General features: G+C 41.5%; 1 protein-coding gene and 1 long non-coding RNA gene across 10 annotated transcripts in view; one reads left to right on the plus strand and one right to left on the minus strand.

The window, feature by feature from the left end:
* Nucleotides 1-21,504, plus strand: part of LOC114672813 (uncharacterized) — a 194,044-nt gene that overhangs the window by 117,316 nt on the left and 55,224 nt on the right. The window lies entirely within an intron of this gene.
* The window catches only part of TRPM3 (transient receptor potential cation channel subfamily M member 3), a 321,580-nt gene continuing 302,899 nt past the window's right edge, over nt 2,824-21,504 (minus strand). For 5 of the 7 annotated variants that reach the window (XM_077966203.1, XM_077966202.1, XM_077966201.1 and 2 more), the window contains 2 exons: nt 18,270-18,402; nt 2,824-5,755 (listed from right to left, as the gene is read on the minus strand). In XM_077966203.1, the coding sequence (XP_077822329.1) occupies nt 4,303-5,755; nt 18,270-18,402 (1,586 nt within the window). In that variant the 3' untranslated portion in view covers nt 2,824-4,302. The remainder of the gene's footprint in view (nt 5,756-18,269; nt 18,403-21,504) is intronic. The other 2 variants (XM_077966205.1, XM_077966204.1) reach the window with 1 other exon arrangement.

A 21,504-nucleotide genomic window follows, 5' to 3' on the forward strand; every position in this document is an offset into this window, starting at 1 on the left:
ACTCATTGGAGGATATACATCAGCTTACACACATATTTTACAGTGGTCTACAGGAACATGAAAAGCATCAAGCAGATCAGGAACAAAAATGCCCGGTTCACAAAGATGCTAAATAACATGGAATTGGGAACATAATTAATCATTGCAACATGTGCTTCTTTATTGAATGTTACAGATTTATAAATGATTATAAAGCTGTCCTGTAACGTTCATTAATACAACCACATGCTACAACTATGCTGGGTTAAACATGGGTTACATACATGTTTACATGTGTTTTATAATACAGCATTGCCCAACATATGAATGGTATAGCCTATAGATAGAGCATGATGGATGACTGGATAATATTTATCATCTTTAAAGAAATTAAACAGCCCAAACATTCAGGAAGATTAGACTGTACAGACTCAGGAAGTAAAAAAGAAAAGTACTATCCAGTTATCTACCATAATATTATCTATAGAAACCATGTTTTAGAATACATTTGAAACATTCAGAAGAAACACATTTTGTGTTTTTATGAGTACATTTTTCTCATCTGATTATTCTTATATATATATTTTAAAAGGGGAACTTTCAAAGTGCTAAATAATATCCTAGACCTGGAAACTCAGACATTTAAAAAAGTCCAGTTCTGTAAAGTGCTGTATTATGACTGCTAATATACCTTTTGGCTTGCAGAGATAACACAAACTAGTCATGACAATTGTACTCAAGCTTTCCAGCTCCTCATTCAAATCAATCAAGGAGGGGTCCTCTAACTATAAAGTATATTGGTTAAGCAGGAGACCTCCATGGTCATTTTCATAAAACATCCTTAAATTTTTTTTCAAAAGGAACAAGCAATTTAGAACAAATCATTACATATAGTAGTATATAAAAATTGGCACCTTTGAAGCAGATGATTAAACCGAAGCTATTACTTCCTTGAGCTCTCTATGACTTTATTTACGGTCCTCAGTAACTTGCCGCTCATAAACTGCTTAATTCACAAAGACAGGTAATTAATGTCCCCTCCATCAGGGATGTGGTAGAATCAATGGGCTGAGCATAAGCTGACTGCACAAGGCCACAGAATCAATGCCACATTGGTGCACAGAGAACCCGGAAATGGAAGGAAATGGACTGAAAAATAATACACATACATGTGCACAGGAAGGAAATGGCTCATGGAAGTTACACAGTTTGTGTCTACAGTCATTTAAGTTTGGCTTATATATTTCACACGTTTCACAGATGTTAGAACTTAATTTTCATGCACAACAAAAGAATCAGGTAATTGCAAGATCAGGACTGTTGAGTATTTAGTTTCCCAGTTCCTATATTTTTCTCTCTGAAACCACAATGAATGGAAACACTTGCGCTCAAAATTTCTTTCCCTTACTTCCAATCTGGCCCAGAATGAGGCCGTGGAGTTGTTTGATGTCAATGAATAATGCTTTCCTCTCCTTCTTGGGTTCCTCTATAGACCCCTCAGGGAGCCTTCAGCATTGTGATTGTGCTTGATACTTAAAATCATCAACACGTTAGGATGTAAGTGCATTAAATTAGCAACATCTAATTTAAAGAACAAAAATAACAAAATCTTGGTTCAAACTCTGGTGCTGAGATTTGGCCTTCCTGAGAATCACAGAGAGATGGTCTCAAATGTAAAGTGCTTGTTACAACTATATTAACTATGAACAAACATGGTTCCTTTTCCTCATTATCAGTCAATATGGAACCAGGGGCTCATGAACCCTTTCAAGTTATATTGCAACTTTGCATGTATGTACATTTTTTTTTTCTCTCTGGAGAGAGGGCCTAGAGTTATCAGATCCTCATAGGGATTCACGACTCAAGGAAGTTTAAGAACAACTGATTTATTTTCAGACCCAGTACATGTTTGCTGAGAGGGAAATAGCCAGTGTGGGGCCCAATAAAATGTTAAGTGTTTCTAGAACAGCTGTAAATAAGGGAGTCTGGGTGTTTGTTACCAATTCACCTAAATGCCAAGGAATGAAGAAGGAATTAATTTTTTACATATGTGGTATCATCACGCGTCTTATACCTGAATTGCTTATTCAGAAGAGTTTTTATTTTGTTTTTTTATCTTATATTTAAAGGCCATGTATTTACTTGATTTCACAAAATGAAGTCAAACTTGGTGTTTTCAATTATAATTAAACAAAAGAACCAGGTAGTACCTCAGGCCAGGAACAATAGGTTGTTTTTCTTAAAGGCTTTATTTATTTATTTATTTATTTATTTATTTATTTATTTTTTGAGACGGAGTCTCGCTCTGTCGCCCAGGCTGGAGTTCAGTGGCCAGATCTCAGCTCACTGCAAGCTCCGCCTCCCAGGTTTACGTCATTCTCCTGCCTCAGCCTCCCAAGTAGCTGGGACTACAGGCTTTATTCTTTTTTAAATATTAATGAGCCAAATAGGAATCCAAAGATTTGGGGTCAAGATTTCTTTATCCCACTTCCAATCCAGATTCTGATCTAGAAGATTATGCCTTTACTTTAGAGTCTGTAACACTAGCTGGTTTAAAGTTGCATGTCTATTCAGATTGTACTTGGTGTAAAAACTTTGTTTAGGAAAATCCAGAATAAATAAGATGTCCCGATAGCGAGTGATTTCAGACAAAAAAGGGCAGAAGGCAAGCAGTGAGTCATTTTGACAACTCTAGTTTGATATGAGAAAAAGTCATAGGAATTTTTAAAAAATCATAATCTCAACATTTGGTCTAATAGTATACTGAACTCTTTCAATGGGACTTCTCGTATATTAAGAAAATCTTTTGATTATAGTTCAAGGTGATAGAAAAGTCCAAGCCTCTTAAGAAAGCTCTTTATGTCTGTTTATTTCATATATAAATATGTGTCTCTGCATAAATGCATATACATGTGTATAAGTGGCATATACTATAGAACTCTTTATATGGTTTATTTGCTTTCTATTTTGGTCTACTGTATCTTTTTTTATAGCTCTGTCTATAAGAAAAATATTCATGGTATGCTTGCAACTGATGGCTTTGGGTTGATACCAAACTCCCAGTCAAATCTAAGGTTATTTATAGTTTTGAAACTCCCTTAAAAAGTACTTTGGAACATTTCCATAGAAAAGATACCAGCCCTTGAAAAACTCCAATTAAATTTATGCTGAGCTCAGATTAGATGGCAAAACTCTAGGTATGAAAATATCCACATATAACCATATATTCATATACAAAATGGTCATGTGATGAGTGGTGTGAAAAATTGGCGGTTACGTCTTGGAGGTGTTCAGGAGGATGTGGTGGAGCCATGCAAATGATGACGGTCACACAGCAGCACAACACACGACATGAACGGTGAGAACAGAACATCCCACATGGCAATTTCAGGCTAGTTCTGTCCACTGTTTTTTTTTTTTAAGTTCAATATTACATATTCATTGAATGAATTCATTGATGACAGGTGAGATACAAAATAAATTAAAAAATATAAAATTATTTAATTACATTCATCCTGAGCTTGCTTGACTAGACTTGAACGCCCACTGTATATAATAAATCACTTGACTTTTGTTTTTTTTTAAACATCAACTCTTCTTTCATTTCGACTGCAATACAAAAAGGCATTTCTGTTCCCTTATTTTCTTCAAAAAAGGATAAACAGTTGTGGCACCAGAAGTGAATAGATAAGAGACAGGTGAACTATGACTGTTACCTTGTTTTTTCTTTATAATGATCAATTACAGAAGTGTTGGCATGAGAAGGATGTGGGACGTTAGGTAGAACTGCTTGCTGCCGGCTTATACTGAATAAAGAGGATGCTCTTCATCAGTCACCAGTGATGGAGCCAATGTGAAAAGAAAACAGAATGGAAGTTTAGAATATCTCATTGTGTACGCTGGCTATTTTATTTTATTTCGCAATTTAGCCCTGCATCCTACAACTCTTGATAACGGTCAGAAATGAACAGATGCCTCCTGGCATGGAGCGTGCTCGAATCCCCTTGTTTCCCCTGCTCTCATGGCTTTCTGCCGTGACTGTGGATACATTCATCTCTAACCCTTCCTTCTCCCTCTCTTCCCCCTCCCTGCCCAGCAAGTGTGAACATGCCTTAAATCCCCTGTGTCTGGCACTGGGTCAGATCAAATGCTTTCTTGATCTGTGGCCCAGAAGTCACCTTTGAGTTAACACCTCCCAAAGCATTGCTTGTTTTGCTCAGCTAAGAATAAAGCAGGTATGATTCAAGGAAGGGGGAAAAGCTGGAGTTGGAGAGAATGTTAGGGCTGGATTCTTGAGCCTCCTGTGATGGATATTAAGAAGGTTTAGTTGTGCTTGCTTTCAAAGCTTTGGAAAGCCGATGTTCTGGACAGTCTCCTCATGGACAGGCTGTCCCCTCGGCCCTCTGGCTTGGAGGACTTGCTTCTCTGGAAGGGATTTCGCAGGCTTGCTGTGTTCCGCTGCCTGTCGAGTTTGTCACTGATGGAGAAGCTCTTCCTGGTGTGTGCATATGGCGCGCTTGGCTCCTCTGCCGAGTAGCTGTTGGCGCGCTCTATCTTGGGAACAGTGATGTTGTTGGACAGGGTTCTGTCTGAGTTATCACCCTCCTGGGAGGATATTGCAATGGTGGCTCTGCGGCCTTTGGCCTCATTCTCCTCACTGTCAGAGCTGGGGTGACTCAGTTCTGCTTCTCGCTCGGGATGGCAGCAAGATAAATCCTCCACTTTGTCTCCAAGACCTCCAGGGAAGGCAGCTCTGTCCGCAATTGCTTGAGGGGCATTGACACACCTTGTGTCAATACAGTCTGTAATACTTGTGTATTCTGCTGTTTTCACAGGCATCCCAAAGTTGGCATAATAGCTCCTTGAGGGGGAAAACATAAAGCTATGAGATTTCACGATGGGAGCCTCTTCTAGAAGAAAGGGTGTGGTGGCTAGGTAGCGGCTGCTTTTGGAACGCTCAATGGTGTGGTACATCGGAGGGTCTGAGTCCCAGGGGTTTTGGCATTCTGGAAGGTGGGTATAGTCTGAAGAAAAAGATCTAGTGTCCATGGAGGTGATGTCCTCGAAATCAATGCTCCGGCTTGGAGGTTTGTCTGTGGGTGCAAGGGTTGCATAGGCACTACTTGAAGGGGCTGTGGAAGGTACTGGAGTTGAAAAGCTTGGCTCGCCCAGCCCAAGGATGTTCATGGAATTGTCCAGAGGGTCTATATCACAGTGGAGCTCATCCATAGCAGAGACATAGATGTCTATACACGATGATGGTCTTCTGGAATCAGGAACAATGGCCAAGGTGTTGGCAGGGGCTGCAGGAGCTTTGGGTTCTTTTGCTACAGAGTGGGAACTAGTAGCCCTGTGTAGGCTCAGGGACCTTTCTTTAAAAATACTTTCCAACTTTTCTATACCACCTTTGTCTTTCATATTGACTGAATAGAAAGAATGGCTTCGCATACGGGGCATTAAGGTTGGAGAAGTTGGGGACATGGTCTCCTCACCTGCAGGGTCTATACTCTCTTGGAGCTTGAAGGTGTTCCCTTCCTGGCTGTTGAAGCTGCTCTGGCGGACAATGTAGGCTGCGTCTGTGCAGTCTGAGGAGGTCCTCGAGCGGATTTTGTTGGACTCAGCCCTCTCCAGACCTGTCAGGCGCTCCAGGGCCGTGGCCATGCGCCCGATGAGGTCTTCCAGCTGTGCCAGCCGGATGTCCACGGTCTGGAGCGAAGCCTTCATGGAGTGCTCTCTCTCGTTGACTTCCTCCAGCCGCATGGACATGTTCTCCACCCTGTGTGAGGAAGAGAGAATAAGAGTCACTCAGCCTGGTTCATCTGCTGGGGCTTTAGAGAGCAAGGATATTGCCTGACCTTGGTACCTTCAATGCTGTCTTCCCAGAGGGAAGACAGGTTACAGGTGTCAAGAGGGGTTGGGGAGGAGAGTATGGCATTGATGCTGCGACAGAATCCCAGAATTCAAATCTTTTTGAGCTAGAAGAGGCTTTAGAGATTATCTAATCCAGTGATTTTTTTTTTTTTTTTTTTTTTTTTGAGACGGAGTCTCGCTCTGTCTGTCACCCAGGCTGGAGTGCAGTGGCGCAATCTCGGCTCACTGCAAGCCCCGCCTCCTGGGCTCACGCCATTCTACTGCCTCAGCCTCCCGAGTAGCTGGGGCTACAGGTGCCTGCCACCATGCCCAGCTAACTTTTTGTATTTTGTTTAGTAGAGACAGGGTTTCACCGTGTTAGCCAGGATGGTCTCGATCTCCTGACCTCGTGATCCACCTGCCTCGGCCTCCCCAGTGATTTTTTTTTTTTAGCTGTCAATCCCCCTTTCCCTCAATGAAATGGAATGCACAACCCTGATAAATAGGCACTAAAATGGAACAGTCCTTATTGAAGTTGAGTGGGGCCAAGTCCACCCTGGCCTAGCTGTGGTTTGAGGCAGGGCATAATGACCTAACTAAGCATTCAGTTGTTGGCTTATCAGGGTCACCCACACAATGAGAATATTGCATTTTGAGGATTTTACCCAGAATTTTGCAATGAAATTTTAGAATCTAGCTATTTTTATTGCAATACACGTGTAAAATTTGTATTCCATGGATGGGGGTTATTTTTATTTTGCATTTATACAATAATTTTTGTTGTTATTCATGATCATCTTTTTAGAAGGTTGTGTCTCTAAAGGAATTAATATGGCCTAGTTACTGAGGCATCCAGGATTGATCTAATCTAATCCAATCCTTTCATTCATAAAGGAAAAGCAAAAATCAAGAATTTAACCAAGATTGCATAAAGCATTTTGTTGTAAACACTACAGTATCTGTCAATAAGTCAATTCTACTCCTCTCTCTGTCTCTCCCTCTCTGGTTAGCTGATCACAGATGCCTTATATTACAGTTATTGCTAGAACTCTCTATCCTCCCGTTGGAAATTCTTTTCTTTTTAAAATTAAATTAAATTAACTTTTTTAGAGATGGGAGTCTCACTTTGTTGCCCAGGGTGGTCTCAAACTCCTGGGCTCAAGTGATCCTCCTGCCTTGGCCTTCCAAAGTGCTGAGATTACAGGCATGAGTCACCATGCCCTGCCTTTTGTTAGTTTGTTTGAGACAAGAGCTCACTCTGTTACCTAGGCTGAAGTGCAATGGTGTGATCATGGCTCACTGCAGCCTCAACCTTCCAGACTCAAGTGATCCTCCTGCCTCAGCCTCCCTAGTTCTGGGACTATAGGTGGATGCTACCATGCTAGCTGTTTTTAAAATTTTTTGTAGAGACAGAGGCTTGCTGTGGTTGCCCATGCTTGTCTTGAACTCCTGGGCTCAAGTGCTTCTCATGCCTCAGCCTCCCAAAGTGCTGGGATCACAGGTGTGAACCCTGGACATTCTTAGGGGCATGGTTTGTCTCATATTCCTGTTTTCATTTCTATGTGGTCAACCTAATACCTGCCAGGTGTCAACAAATGGGTCAATGACATTTATGAACTTGATTTCAATTGTCACTCAGTCTGCCTGGCCATTTATTTAAGACAGAGGCCACATATTAAAAATAAAATCATACCTTATTTTTCACTTGCTCAAATTAACTTGGAAAGGACAAACCAAAGCCAAGTTACAATTTGAGCTCAAACTTTCACTTTTAAATGTCCAAAGACAAACCTTTTGGTGAATTTAAATGAGACCCAGGCACAACTTTTCTGGAGAGGATTAAAGTGACGTTTTCCAATCCTTCCAATATGCAAAGTAAATCGTTTGCTGATTCTTAAGGCACTTGCTGCAGGAAGACCATGGCTACACAATATGCTTCACAGTGAATGTGGGAATTAGGCTGGGTCCCTGCGGTCTGTGGGGGTGGTGGTGAGGTTTTAATGACAGCATCACTTCTATTAGGGAAGCACATACACTTCATATGCCAGAAGCAGGTTATATAATACAAGAGGCATGTGGATCTCTGGGAGACCTATAGACTTCTTAAAAACCTCCCTTCCTGCTAGCTAGGAGCATGGGGGTGTGACTCCTCTGCCTTGGGGCACATTTCTGCCTCTCTCAGGAACCTGCCACCCCTACTCTGCTTTTATCCTTCAGCTTCCCTTCACCCAACTAAAGGTCCCAGCCTGCCCTCAAGAGCCCTGCTTGTCACTTTTTCTTTTGCTCCCTCCTGCTGCCCCATAACCAACCCAGCACATCTCAGGGGCCAGGCACACTCTGCCACCATACCCAGGTGTATTCCCAGAAGACTTGTCCATTGAGCTATTCTGTATCTGGCAAACTCAACGCCATGCACTAAGCTGACACAGCTAATTCAGAAGGAAAACACAGCTTTTCCCTCTTTCACTTCATTTTGTCATATAAACATAGCCCAAGAAACTAAATTACTTAAAATAACAAGTTTATGTGTCTCATAGACTTGCAATTACTTTTTCACTATCTAGCCTATGGAGTTTGATTTTGCAAGTACTGTAGTTAAATTTTTTACAATGCAATCTGTTATATTTATTTATTTATGTTTGAGACAAGGTTTCACTCTGTCACCCAGGCTGGAAGGCAGTGGTGCAAACATGGCTCACTGCAGCCTCGACCTCCTCCTGGGCTCAAGTGATCCTCCTGCTTCAGACTCCCAAGTAGCTGGGACTATAGGTGAGCACCACCATGCCCAGCTAATTTTTTGAAAATTTTTTTATAGAGGTGGGGTCCACTATATTGCTCAGGCTGGTCTTGAACTCTTGGGCTCAAGCAATCCTCCCGCCTCAGCCTCCCAAAGTGTGGTATTACAGGCCTGAGCCACTGCGCCTGGCCAATACATTTTAAGTGTATAAAATACTTGTTCATTTAAGTCCAGAGGAGGATAGATCATGCATTTCTGTAGCATGAGATGTTTTGTTTAACATACTTTAGGTATTGGGTCTCACTAGCTCTCTAGTGCTAGGAGAGTAATAAGAGGCAGGGTAGTTTTATTCTCCTTCTCCCTTTCTCTCTGGAGCCCAGTGTGTACGAGGTTGGTCCTGACAGAGATGAAGTTGCTGTTTTGACCTAACTGTAGTCATTGGTCTGAGTGCTGTGAAGTAGCTCCTTGCCATGGCCTGTGCTGTGGGGTCCTCTCTGTCCACATCCCACCCCTGACCTTCAGCCCCAGGATCTAACACTATAGAGAAAATTTGTAGGTGCGAGGCAGAGCTGATGCACCAACACATAACAGAAGAGTCAGGACCTAAAAAGCCGTGTGTCCCTATAGCCCCAGCTACTCAAGAGGCTGAGGTGGAAGGATGGCTTGAGCCCTGGAGTTTGAGGGTGCAGTGAGCTATGACTGCACCATGGCACTACAGACAGCCTGGGCAACATAGAGAGATCCTGCCTCCTTTTATTTAATATTTATTTATTTATTTTTTCCCTGAGACGGGGTCTCACTTGTCACCCAGGCTCGTGTGCAGTGGTGTGATCATGGTTCACTGTAGCCTCGACCTCCCAGGGCTCAGGTAATCCTCCACTGTAGCCTCCTGAGTAGCTGGAACCACAGGCATGCACCACAACACCCAGCTAATTTTTGTACTTTTTGTAGAGACAGGGTTTTGCCATGTTGCCCAGGCTGGTCTCAAACTCCTGATCTCAGTGATTGATCACCCGCCTCAGCCTCCCAAAGTGCTGGGATTTTTACAGGCAGAAGCCACCACACTCAGCATTGGTCCAGAGCCAGGACCTGGTTGCCTGAACGTAGGCAGTAAACTGGATACAGAAACTAAGTAAACTGGACACAGAAACTGAGTAGCCCAAGGAGATGAGAAGAAAGCAGAGGAGGTACAGGGGGAAGAGTCTCTTCAGGGAAAGAGAGAAGGTACGTGGTGAGAGCCCCAAGAGTGAGGAAGGATGATTGCAGGGTGTGGAACCAGGGGAGGGAGGCCTGTTGGAACAGGGCCAAGCAACTATTCTTGTCAAACCTTAACTCTACTGTGGGCTCTGAGATGGGCTGAAATGTAAGACTTGACTAAAACAATAATGGACTATTTTCTCCATTTTCTCCCAGAATTCTGGGTGTGAAACAAGCCAACCATTTAAATGTATGGTCACTTAAGTCATGGACCTAACTGAGAGAGGTTTGACATATGGGTTATAAAAGAATTAAAAAGTCCTAGAGTCAAGGTTTCCTGTGTTTGTTTCATAACTAGACTGGTTCCGTTAATCTTTTTTTTTTTTTTTTTTTTTTTTGAGACGGAGTTTCGCTCTTGTTGCCCAGGCTGGAGTGCAGTGGTGTGATCTCGGCTCACCACAACCTCTGCCTCCTGGGTTCAAGCAATTCTCCTGCCTCAGCCTCCCGAGTAGCTGGGATTAAAGGCGTGTACCACCACGCCCAGCTAATTTTGTATTTTTAGTAGAGACGGGGTTTCTCCGTCTTAGTCAGGCTGGTCTTGAACTCCTGACCTCAGGTGATCCACCCGCCTCGGCCTCCCAAAGTGCTGGGATTATAGGCATGTGCCACTGCACCTGGCCTTCCTTTAATCTTTAAGAAGTTTTTTTGAGGCTGGGTGCAGTGGCTCACACCTGTAATCTCAGGACTTTGGGAGGCTGAGGCAGATGGATCACTCGAGCCCAGGAGTTTGAGACCAGCCTGGGCAACATGAGGAGACACGGTTTCTACAAAAATGAAAAATTAGCTGGGTGTGATGGTCCATGCCTGTGGTCCCAGCTACTCAGGAGGCTGAGGTAGGAGGATCACTTGAGCCCAGGAGACTGAGGCTGTGGTGAGCACAGATGGCGCCACTGCACTCCAGCCTGGGTGACATAGTGAGACCCTGTCTCAAACAAAACAAAACAAAGTTTCAATGTAATTGGGCAGGTGTCACAGATATAAACAGGCCTGAGGTATACACCAAGAGTTTTGAGTCATGATTGTAGTCACTGAGAACTGATACTGATCGAAGAATTTGGGGGATAAAAATGGAGATATATATGGATGATAAAAAACTTGTGGATAATTTAAGGAGACAGATTCCTAAAGTGACTAAGAAGAAAAGAGGCACTGCAGAGAGGAAGAGATGCTATGAGAGGAACTCCTTATAGAAATTTCCCTCTTTCATATCTCCAGACCTCAAATGGCTCATTTCTGAATAATTCAAGTGGTGATCAGAGCAGGGACACAATAGGGTGCTGGAAAGCTGTTGGGTGGCCATGAGAGGAGGCCCAATAGGTGGGTGCAAAACCCCAGCTAAGATGATGACTAGCCTCTTCAGCCAGTGAGATGAGGAAAACAGCATTCAAAAGAAGATTCTAGCAGCACAGAACATTTTGACTTCCACATGCGATTTCTTAAGAATTGTTATGCTGTTTTATGGAACCTTATCTTCTTTTCTGATAACCTTGAAATGTGGTGAAAGGAAATGAGGTAAAATAACAAAGTATTGGCAGGCCATGCCTATTCTAAAATTCCTTCATCCCCTGGTGCTGGCAGTGGGGTGCATGTAGGATGAGGGCAAAAGCAATCCCATATTTCATGAACTCAATCCTGTTGGGAAAGGTTTCAAATCAAAGGCAATGATGCAGAATAGCTAAAGCAAACTCTTGCTTACCCACAGGTTGATATCTAATCTATGAATTATTAAGTCCTTTAGGGTCACCTACCCTTCCCTTTGGGTTAATTATCCTTCTCATTAACTCTGGGGAGAAAAAGAGAAACAAGTTAAGTTTAAACTTGATTAACAGAGAGACCAAAGATCAGCTTCGGAAAAAGATATGTTGGGTGGTGGATGAAGCTCAGCTTTTTGGCTTACACTGATTCAAAAAAATATGACTTACGAATTTCATATCCCTAAGTCATTTCTCTCTGCCATTGTTATAAAAAATTATAAGTTAAATGTACTATTTTTTCTGACTTTTTTTTAACTTAATTTTGTGGGTACATAGTAGGTGTATGAATTTATGGGGTACATGAGATGTTTTGATACAGGCGTGCAATGGGAAATAAGCTCATCCTGGAAAATGGGTAACTGTCCTCTCAATCATTTATCCTTTGAGTTACAAGCAATCCAATTATATTCTTTGTTTTAAAATATACAGTGAAGTTATTACTGACTATAGTCACCCTATTGTGCTACCGAAGAGTAGGTCTTATTCATTCTTTCTATTTTTTTTGTACCCACTAACCATTCTCATCCCCTCTCCAATCTCCCACTACTCTCCCCAGCCTCTGGTAACCATCCTTCTACTCTTTATGTCCATGAGTTTAATATAGATTTGATTTTTTAGATCCCACAAATAAGTGAGAACATGTGATGTTTGTCTTTATGTGCTTGGCTTTGAATATACTATTAATAGCCATGTTTCTATCACTTTTTGGATCTAGGCAAAATGAGAAACGGCAAAAAACTTAATGGCTTGGGAAAGAATACTAGATTAAAAGATGACACTAGGAATAGTGCTAAATCCTTGCATTTGCTTAAATGTTGCCATCAAGGAGAAAATTCAAACCTCAAACTTCTTCTGACAAGTGAAGCCTGGCAGGTGGGGTGATGGTGGATGATCTGGATGCTTTAATCAAGAGTCTGGGAATTAAATGACTATAGGCAGGTAGATCAGGAGTGTAGGTAAGGCAGGCAGGATGTCAGACGATCGAGGCAGGGACTCACTCTGTGGCAGTGGAGAGCATGCCCAGTCCAAAGACATATTCAGGATGAATTTTAACAATCACTGCAAGCCCAGCAAAACAGCCCCATGTGGGTAGATGCCACCCACAAGTCACTGTTTTTTGAAGTATGCTTTCAATGGGTTAAAGGAACCCGAAAAGAACTCCCTACTGTGATCACCAGAAAATGTAGGTAACCCTTAAGAACCAATGGGAAATAAAAAGAAATGCCAGGAAATTGGAGATAGAAAAAACTTATCCGGATATTTAAAATTGCTAGATTCTAGAAATTATGTAAATTTGACATAAATTCTGGGCGGCATTATAAAATGGCTCAGTAGTAGGTAATTAAACAGATGGTATTTTTTGATTGCTTGAGAAAGATAAGGTTAACAGGAGACTGCATGAGATCGTTATTAATCTTGCCCCTTTTTTGATAATCAAGACCAATATATTGATATAGATGCAAAATATATGTGATGTACATTGTGATTTTAGCCAGGAGGTTGACATCCTGGGCCACCTGGAGAAATGTGAATACTTAGCTGGCTAATTAACCAAAGGAGAGATGGTAGAGCAATGAGCTGATGTCATGAAAGATATTTTTCTGGAGTCATGCAGTGATCCTCTGACTTGGTTCACCTGATCTGTGCTTGTGAACATTTTGGTGAGCTATGTCAAAGATATAGTAAGTGTGGTTATCAAACAAATGATGGCCTAAAGTGCATAGGATGAAAAATTAATATACTAGATGAAAAAATCAGGATCCAAAATTACTTGAGGTGCTGAAATAATGAGCTAAAGGGAAAAAAATAAAGAAAAATTTTATGCTAATGAATATTAAGTCTTGATTCTAGGTTAAAACAGACATTTCACAAGAAGAAGTTTGAGTATATTGAATCAGCTCATGTAAAAAAAAGCCCTGGTTTAATTCATTGAAAGTGTACTCTGAACCAAAGATGTGACTTGGTTGTTAAGAATAGTAATATAATCTTATAGCACACCTAATGTGTAGGTCCAAAAATAATAATAATCACAATTTATTGAAAGCATAATACCTTATATATGTATCTTAATAACTTTTAATACTCTATAGTTAGGTCTTAATACTCCATTTTATGAATGTGAACATAGGTTAAGAGGAGTTAAGTAAGCTGCTCAAGGTCACACAGCTAGTTACTGCAGAATTAGTATTAAAATGTTGTTATACTATATTATGCACATTGTACTGTGTTCTTTCCATTATACCATGGAGAGAACTCTATATGTACTAGTCCAGTACATGGCAGGTGCTCAAAAAAAGTAAATGAATAAAGGAATTAAATCTAGGTTCTAACTACAACACAGGGAATTGAGTTTAACTTCGGCACCACATTTAAAGGATGTTGACAATTTAAAGTGCATACTTGAGAGAGTGAGCAGGGTAGTAGATGATCTGCTGGAAAGCAGGATAAGTAATTAAATGATCTTGGGATATCTACTTTGGAAAAGACACAGCACAGTGGGAGATGACAATGATCTTCACATATGCAAAACATTATTTCAGAGAGAAAAGAATTTTTCCTTCCTTCCTTCCTTCCTCCCTCCCTTCTTTCTTTCTCTCTCTCTCTTTCTCTTTCTCTTTCTCTCTCTCTCTCTTTCTCTCTCTCTTTCTCTCTCTTTCTCTCTCTCTCTTTCTCTCTCTTTCTCTCTCTCTCTTTCTCTCTCTCTTTCTCTCTCTCTCTCTCTCTCTTTCTTTCGAGGCGGTGTCTCGCTCTGTTGTCCAGGATGGAGTGCAGTGGTACGATCTCTGCTCACTGCAGCCTCCACCTCCCGGGTTCAAGCAATTTTCCTGCCTTAGCTCCCACAAGTAGCTGGGATTACAGGTGCCTGCCACCACGCCTGGCTAAGTTTTGTATTTTTAGTAGAGATGGGGTTTCACCATGGTGGCCAGGCTGGTCTCGAACGCCTGAACTCAGGTAATCTGCCCACCTCAGCCTCCCAAAGTGCTGGGGTTACAGGCATGAACCACTGCACCCGGCCTTAACTTTCAGAGAGAAAAGTCTTTTCCTGTATTCATTCCTAAGACTGGTAGCATAGGCAGTTTCTTCTCCTTTCCAGGAGGTGTTCAAATCAAGGTTGGGTGTAACTAGACAGTGCATTCTTTCAAAGTAGAGTTCCTATATCCCTTCCTCCTACTCAGGCCTCGCTCATGCCAGTTGCTCAAAACATGTTTGTTAAGTTGCCATTGGTCAGGTGTGTGGAGGAAACAACTGCTTTGGGTACAAGCAATCTGTACTCAGTGACTTCCAGAACATTTTCCAAATGTACGACGCCAGAATTTTATATGCTCCACAGTGAATAATTCAGCACCATCCTCTCCCAAGTTTGGACTTATAGCTGTCCATTGGTTTTCATCAGTGGTTCTCAAAGTATGGTTCCCAGACAAGCAGGGTCAACAATAACATCAGTATCATCTGGAAACATTTTAGAAGTGCAATTTTCAGGCCTTACTCCAGATCTAGTGAATCAGAAACTTTAGGGATAGGAAGGGGGGCTACCCAGCAACCTGTGTTATAACAAGCCCTCCAGATGATTTTGAGACCTGTTAAAGATTGAGAACCACTGGGTTGGATGTGTCTGGTCATCCCTGCTGGGATGCACACAAGAACTCAATGAGGTTACATGTTTCCTGAGGACGGAGGCCTGCCTTGTGGATCCTTAGTGTGTGGCTTCCTGCCTGGCAATGGTGAAAGCCCAGTATTCACATGTTGAAACAGAATTGAACTCATAAAAGGATAGTGAGCACAGCATTTGATGGAACAGGCATCAAGAATTGGTTATCTTCAGCCAAGAGTCCACAACTCCTCATCGGGAGGGGGGGGCAGGAACCTAGTCACCAATGTTGCCTAATAGATGAAAAGCTTGGTTATTTGAGTATAATTATCATTAGTTAGATATTGTCCCAAGTAAAGCAGAGGGCATTGGTTACTCTACTGGCGCATTATATTCTAGAATTGTATTGCTCTAGATGCATCAGGGTCATTGCTATATAAAAAAGAGGAAAGACAAGGATTTTTCAGAATCAAGTTCCTATGAGGTGTTAATGATATCCTGAATATTGTATTTAGCTCTTTACATGCCACTGTGATGCAAAAGTGTGATTGAATAATGATCCATTTAAATGGATAATTATGGGAGTATCTTCATATTTCTAAGAAGATTCATGCAAATACAACCTGTATAAATAACTTGTGTTTTAAGGGTAGTGGTAGGAGGAGGAGTATGAAGCTCACTCTGGAAAGAAACTCCTTGTCCTTTAGTAGGACAAAGAGGCAGCTCTTAATGTTGTTGATTTCAAATCTCTGTTACTGGGGTTATCTAATGTGAATGTAAAATTATATTCTACATACTGTATAGAATATACACAGCTAATTTAGGTAAATTTAACCATATGTACCTTTCCAAATGTGTGTATATACATACATATATATACATATGTGTATATGTCTCTATCCCTATCTTTCTCTCGCTCAACCAAATGTAAATAGGACAGGTGATTTCACCTGCCACTCCATTCAGAATGGACATGTTCTAGAAGATGTTTGAGACTGGTAATATGGATCTACCCTTCCCTTGGTTAGTCTCTGTTCCATTGCGCACCCCATGGTGTTTCTGTTTTGCTGAGTTCAATTTCAGTGTTGAGAGACATTATTTTTTGGCTCACTTACAAATGCAAAAAAAAAAAACCCAACAACAACAATGATAACAACAGCATTAAAATTCCAAAACCCACACAAACAGAAGCAGCAGAATGAAGCCTGGCTTAGGTTTGTTTCTCTGGCCCTGGGCTTGGTCTTGAGGTCATCTTGGTCTTTCAGGCCCCTGTTACTCCAGAAGGTCAGCCTAATGCCTAGGACACAGGGAAGGTGGGTCTACATTCTGTCCTGGACGTCTGAGAATTGCTCACCTTGGCCATCCTCTTTGAGGATGGAGCTCTGTAATCACCCAGAAAGGTACAGGGCCCTGGGGAAGGAGTATTCTTAAAGGGTTTGCAGGCATGGGGCCAGAGGCTCAAGTGGATATACTGTAGTTTCTTTCTGTTTCTTTTCAGAAAGAATTAGCGAAATGGTCACAATTTATTCACATGCGCTGGTGCCTGCACCTCCTTGTTCTTGTTCCTCAGGGAGGCGAAGGCTTCCTTGCATCTTAACACTCTTTTTTCCCTACCCTCTTTCGCCCCAGGTCTACGGCTTTTCTGAATTTAAAAAGCATTTCAAAGGCCTGTAGACAAATGCTTTGTAAACATGTCTGAGCAATGGGTAATGTGTCCACATAGAACAATTTCTGGGGACCACATGGTTATATGTCCATTAATAAATAGCTTTCTCAAGGCCTCAGAATGAGAAATATCTTCAGATTTTAGTTTCTTCTTCCGTTTGCCAGAAAATTGCTTTACATTATATCATCATAAAATGGTCTATTTTGCAGCAACAGATGTGTATAAAATCTGTGCATGGCTTTAGACTTTATTAGTATTGGCTGAGTACCGATGGATACTATCACTCAGTGGCATATGTGTATATACCTACTTATATAGACTGAATTCTTCAAAGAAATAAAGGGCCAGGGACAAAATATACCATTTATGTAATTCCTACAGAGCCACTAGAGAAGCCTGAAGTGGATGAGCAGACAAAATGTCATTTCATAAAAACTTGAGGTGACTGCTTTGAATCTTAAAAGCCTGAGTCATAGTGAATAAAGTTGTCAGTATGTTAGGCCTTTCCATACTATTTCTAATTTGCTTCTGCCATCTTTATATTGCAAATGCTTAAAATGTAAAGTTACACCTATGTTTTGTAATATTCTGGGTGTTCTTCGGAATAGTGGTTCCCAAATGCTAGGTTTTGCATGTGCCAGCCTGGAAGGAAGTTTTTATTAGTCTACAGCAAAATAAGAAAAATAAGAAAATGTAAGTGTATTTTCATAAAGCTAGACTTATTAGGTTTAAATAATTCTCTTTATTTGAAGATCTTGCTGTCTCTCTTTTTAATACCCTGAGGTGTATCCTTTAGACTGAAGATTTTCTTATAGCCCTGCTGGCTATACTATTTGTCCAATGAGATCTAAATGTATATAATCACTTGGTAGAAAAATCTGCTTTTATTTATTTATTTTTTTGCTTTCATCTTGTTCTATAAAAAGGAAAAACAAAACAATTCTGGGGAAAAATCCAATTATTATTTTAGCTAATTTACAACTCTCTTACTGTCATTTATTCAGAAGGTATTGGGCATCCATATAAGGCAGGCACTAGGGCTGTTGAACTCCTTTGAAAAAGACATTCAATAGTCTACACAAAACATAAATTAATGGATAGCCCAGAGTCAGGTTGAGTCTCATTTGGTTTTTGTCTGGGTCAGAACTTTCCAGTGTCTGCTCTGAGCCAGCAACCTCAGGCCTGTCCTGTACTCAAAATTCTCTTCTGTCTGGGAGGACAGCTGCTACTGCCTGCTAGAGAAGTCTAGGATCTGTAAGGCTGAGATTTTGATCTATAGACACTTGGGGCAATGTTCTGTTCTCATAAGCTCCATGATTTCTCAGACAATAACAACAAACACAAAAGGTCTGTTTTGTGACTGTGTGAATAAATTCAGTGGATAAAGCATGCCTTGGCACAACACATCTGCGGGAGGCATGTGTCCACAGAACACACCTTTCTGAAGTCACCCGTATCCTCTCATCATTAGACGAGTTGAACCGATCGTCCTTTTCTCTGAAGTATTCTTCTATGCACTGCTCTTCAAAGTCATGTACTTTCTTGAGCTCATCATCGGTTATGAAGAGTTCTGAAAAAAAAAAAAAAGGAAGCCATGAGGGAGAGAAGTAAAAGCGATGGCATCTGATTTGTGGGACTAGTGACATTCCCAGTATAAATCCAGGTGGGAAAAGGGGCCTAGATTCCTTGCTAGGTCTCAAATGAAATCCAAATCCAATTAGGCAACTTGCATCACCATCGTCTTTCTGAACATGAAATTTATTATGGGTCTCTGAAGTTCGCCTGGGCATATCTGGTTTGCTGCAGGAGCTGGGTAGAATTAGGCAAGTTGCGAGGCCAGGGAAAAAGCTAAATCAAGGAAAGGGAAGCTATTCAGAGCATAGAGTATCTTAAAAGCTCAAAAACTTCTGGGCTGGGGGTGTGGTAGAGAGACATTGTTGATTGGCCTTACTAAAAGCCCTTTTGCAACCACATTCTCCTTTTCCCCTTTCCTGCTACTGAGCTTAGAAACCCAACACAAACATTTCCAGTTTCCCTTGAAGCTAGCAGCAACCACAAGGACCCAGTTTGGGCCAAGATACAAAAGAAGTCTGCTGCAGGGAGGAGTGGTGTCTTGGGAAGAGATTTTATTTTCCTGATAAAATATAGAGATGTGGTTGCTTCTTTCTACAGTTTTTTACCTTCTCCTCTTTTTCCTGCCTGGAACATGAATGTGATGACTGGAGGTGAGGCAGCTATTTTGTGGCCATGAAACAAGAAAGCACAAAAGGAATAGCTGAGCCTAAAAATAGCAGGACTCTGGATCTTTGACTTCAATGAGCCATCGTTGAGCTCTGGACTTTTCACTTTTTGTTAAGTGAGAAAAAGAAAACCTTATTTATTTGCGTTATTGTTAACCTGGTTTCTGTCAATAGAAGGTAAATGGATTCACAACTGATATAGCAGTAGAAAGAGCCCAGTGGAAAACTGAACCTTTAAGTGGTTTATGAATCAGGGTTGGAGGAGAGAACTGCTTTGCCAATTCTTAAATGGGACAAGTTGCTCTTCTAATCCCATGCCCTCGAGATGTGATAGGGATTGTTCCAAATATTTGGAGCCCTGGAGTTTGGACCCTCAGGGATTTAGTTTGCTGAGGTGCCTCTTGCTTGCTTTGAGACATTAGCCTGAATTTGCTTGGGGCATGGAAAGTATGAATGTAAAAGCAGGCGAGAGAAAAGAAAATACCAGAAATCAGACTGCTCTTGTCAAATATGGGAGGCTTCCTGAGGTGAGGAAGACCTGTATCACAGGGGACACTTGAGATTCACTCATGAAATTACACAGAGCATTAGCCTGGAGGGAGGGGAATGAAAAAAGGCAGTTAGAGAGGCCCTCAAAGCTCAGACGATTGCTATTGCTATGTTTGAGACTCAAAGGAGTATATTTAACACTTATTCTGCTGGCACTTCATTTAACTTCTTTGGCTATGTGTAATGCCTTTTTAACAAAAATGAAATACTATTTTTTTTAAAACTCCATCAATATGTCAACTTTTAACAATAAAAATTAAATTTTACATTTCAGAGTGTTTTTGTCTGAGACTCTGCCAGAACTTGGCAGTGCCCTGGGTTCTTTTAATTAAGGCTACAGATGGATAGTGAAAAGTTCACTTTCCCCAACTGATTCATACAATGCAGTCTCTGACTTTCACCCTTTCCGACCCAGCCACAGCACTAAAATCTTTCTTCTCTGAGAAAGCGGACATGGCTGCTCTTCCCTTCTGAGCATCCAGTGACCTGGCAATGCTTTTATTGCTACCATTGGTCATAACAACAACAAAACCCTGAACAGCAGCTGCATGGAGCTGACTCCCACCTAGCCCAATGTCTGGCTTGTTCAGGTTCTCTGGCCTTCTGTGAGGGTGTGAGCACCAGAAAGGAAATGGATCTCTGGACCGTCCTACTTCCTGCATGGTATTTACAAACACCCTCTTCCTAAGCTCTCTGGGTAAGTGAGGTTCCTCTTCTACCACAAATGAATCATGCTTTATTGTAAATTATTTTGGGACTCTGAGCTAGCCCTCAGCATGTCTATCCACGGTAGGCTATCATTCATTAGAGCATCCCGCTGCCCCTGATTTTGTATCTCATGCTCCTCCCCATTGGCTAGAGTTCCTGAGTTGAGAAGCTTAGGGTTTATTTCACAGGTCATCCACCCCGACCCCTCCAACTTTTCTCTTTGCTTAAATTTGTGTTTCAGATGAAAACAGTGAATTCTGGAATTCCCAGGTCTCTCTAATTTTAATGTCTAAAAAGAAGTTGGGCATTGCAAGGTCAGGGAGGGTTTTAAGAGCTTCAGATTTAGAGAAGCTGTTGACCAAATTGTTTTGGTTTCAAACCTTAGATATACTGGTGACCATAGAGAGAGAGGTAGACTCCTGGGCTATAATCCCAGAGGCTCTTGTTCAGTAGATTTGATATAGGTGGCCTGTTTGACATACTTTGAGAAATTGTAGGAGCTTGCTGGTGTGGGACTGGATTCCCAGTGGTTCTTAATGGAGCGTGATACCCAAGGGGTATTTAGGAAATCTGCGGGAGTCACTAGTATTTAATGTGTGGAGGCTGGATATGCCAAACTTCCTGCAATGTGCGGCACAATCCTACACAACAAGGAATTGTTCCACCTCAATGCTAATAGAACCTCCCTTTAGGAACACTGGGCTGGAAGGTGGATGGTGAAGGGTCTTCTGTTTTGTCCTCTGAGTAACAGAAAGTAGGGCTGGTCTTCTCATGAGGCGATCTAGGCACAACCCCTAAGGTTTAGGAAAATGTTTAAGATCAGAAAAAAATTATAGGTCCAGAAATTATTGCTTAAATTATATATAATGTGGCCTTGGGTGGCATATTAATATGGTTGATGTATTTTGGGTTGAGATCTCCGGAAAGCAAGAAACTTAGAACTTATGAAGGTGCTAAAACAGCCCTGTTGGAGACTGATTGTATCTCTCTAAGAAAGACATGAGGCTAAGAGTGCTCAATTTCAGCCTCTACCATCTTCTTTCTGACATTATTTCTCATTCAAGCCAATTCCCTTATCCCCCAGTCCTCTCCAAGTTTTCAGAGCTGTCCGCAACCTGCAGGAGACGGGAGGAACTAGGTGGCCATGTGATCCTGCATGATTGCCTATAGGAAGT

The sequence above is a fragment of the Macaca mulatta genome, chromosome 15 (genome assembly GCF_049350105.2).
Source record: "Macaca mulatta isolate MMU2019108-1 chromosome 15, T2T-MMU8v2.0, whole genome shotgun sequence".
NCBI classification, from domain to species: Eukaryota; Metazoa; Chordata; class Mammalia; order Primates; family Cercopithecidae; genus Macaca; species Macaca mulatta.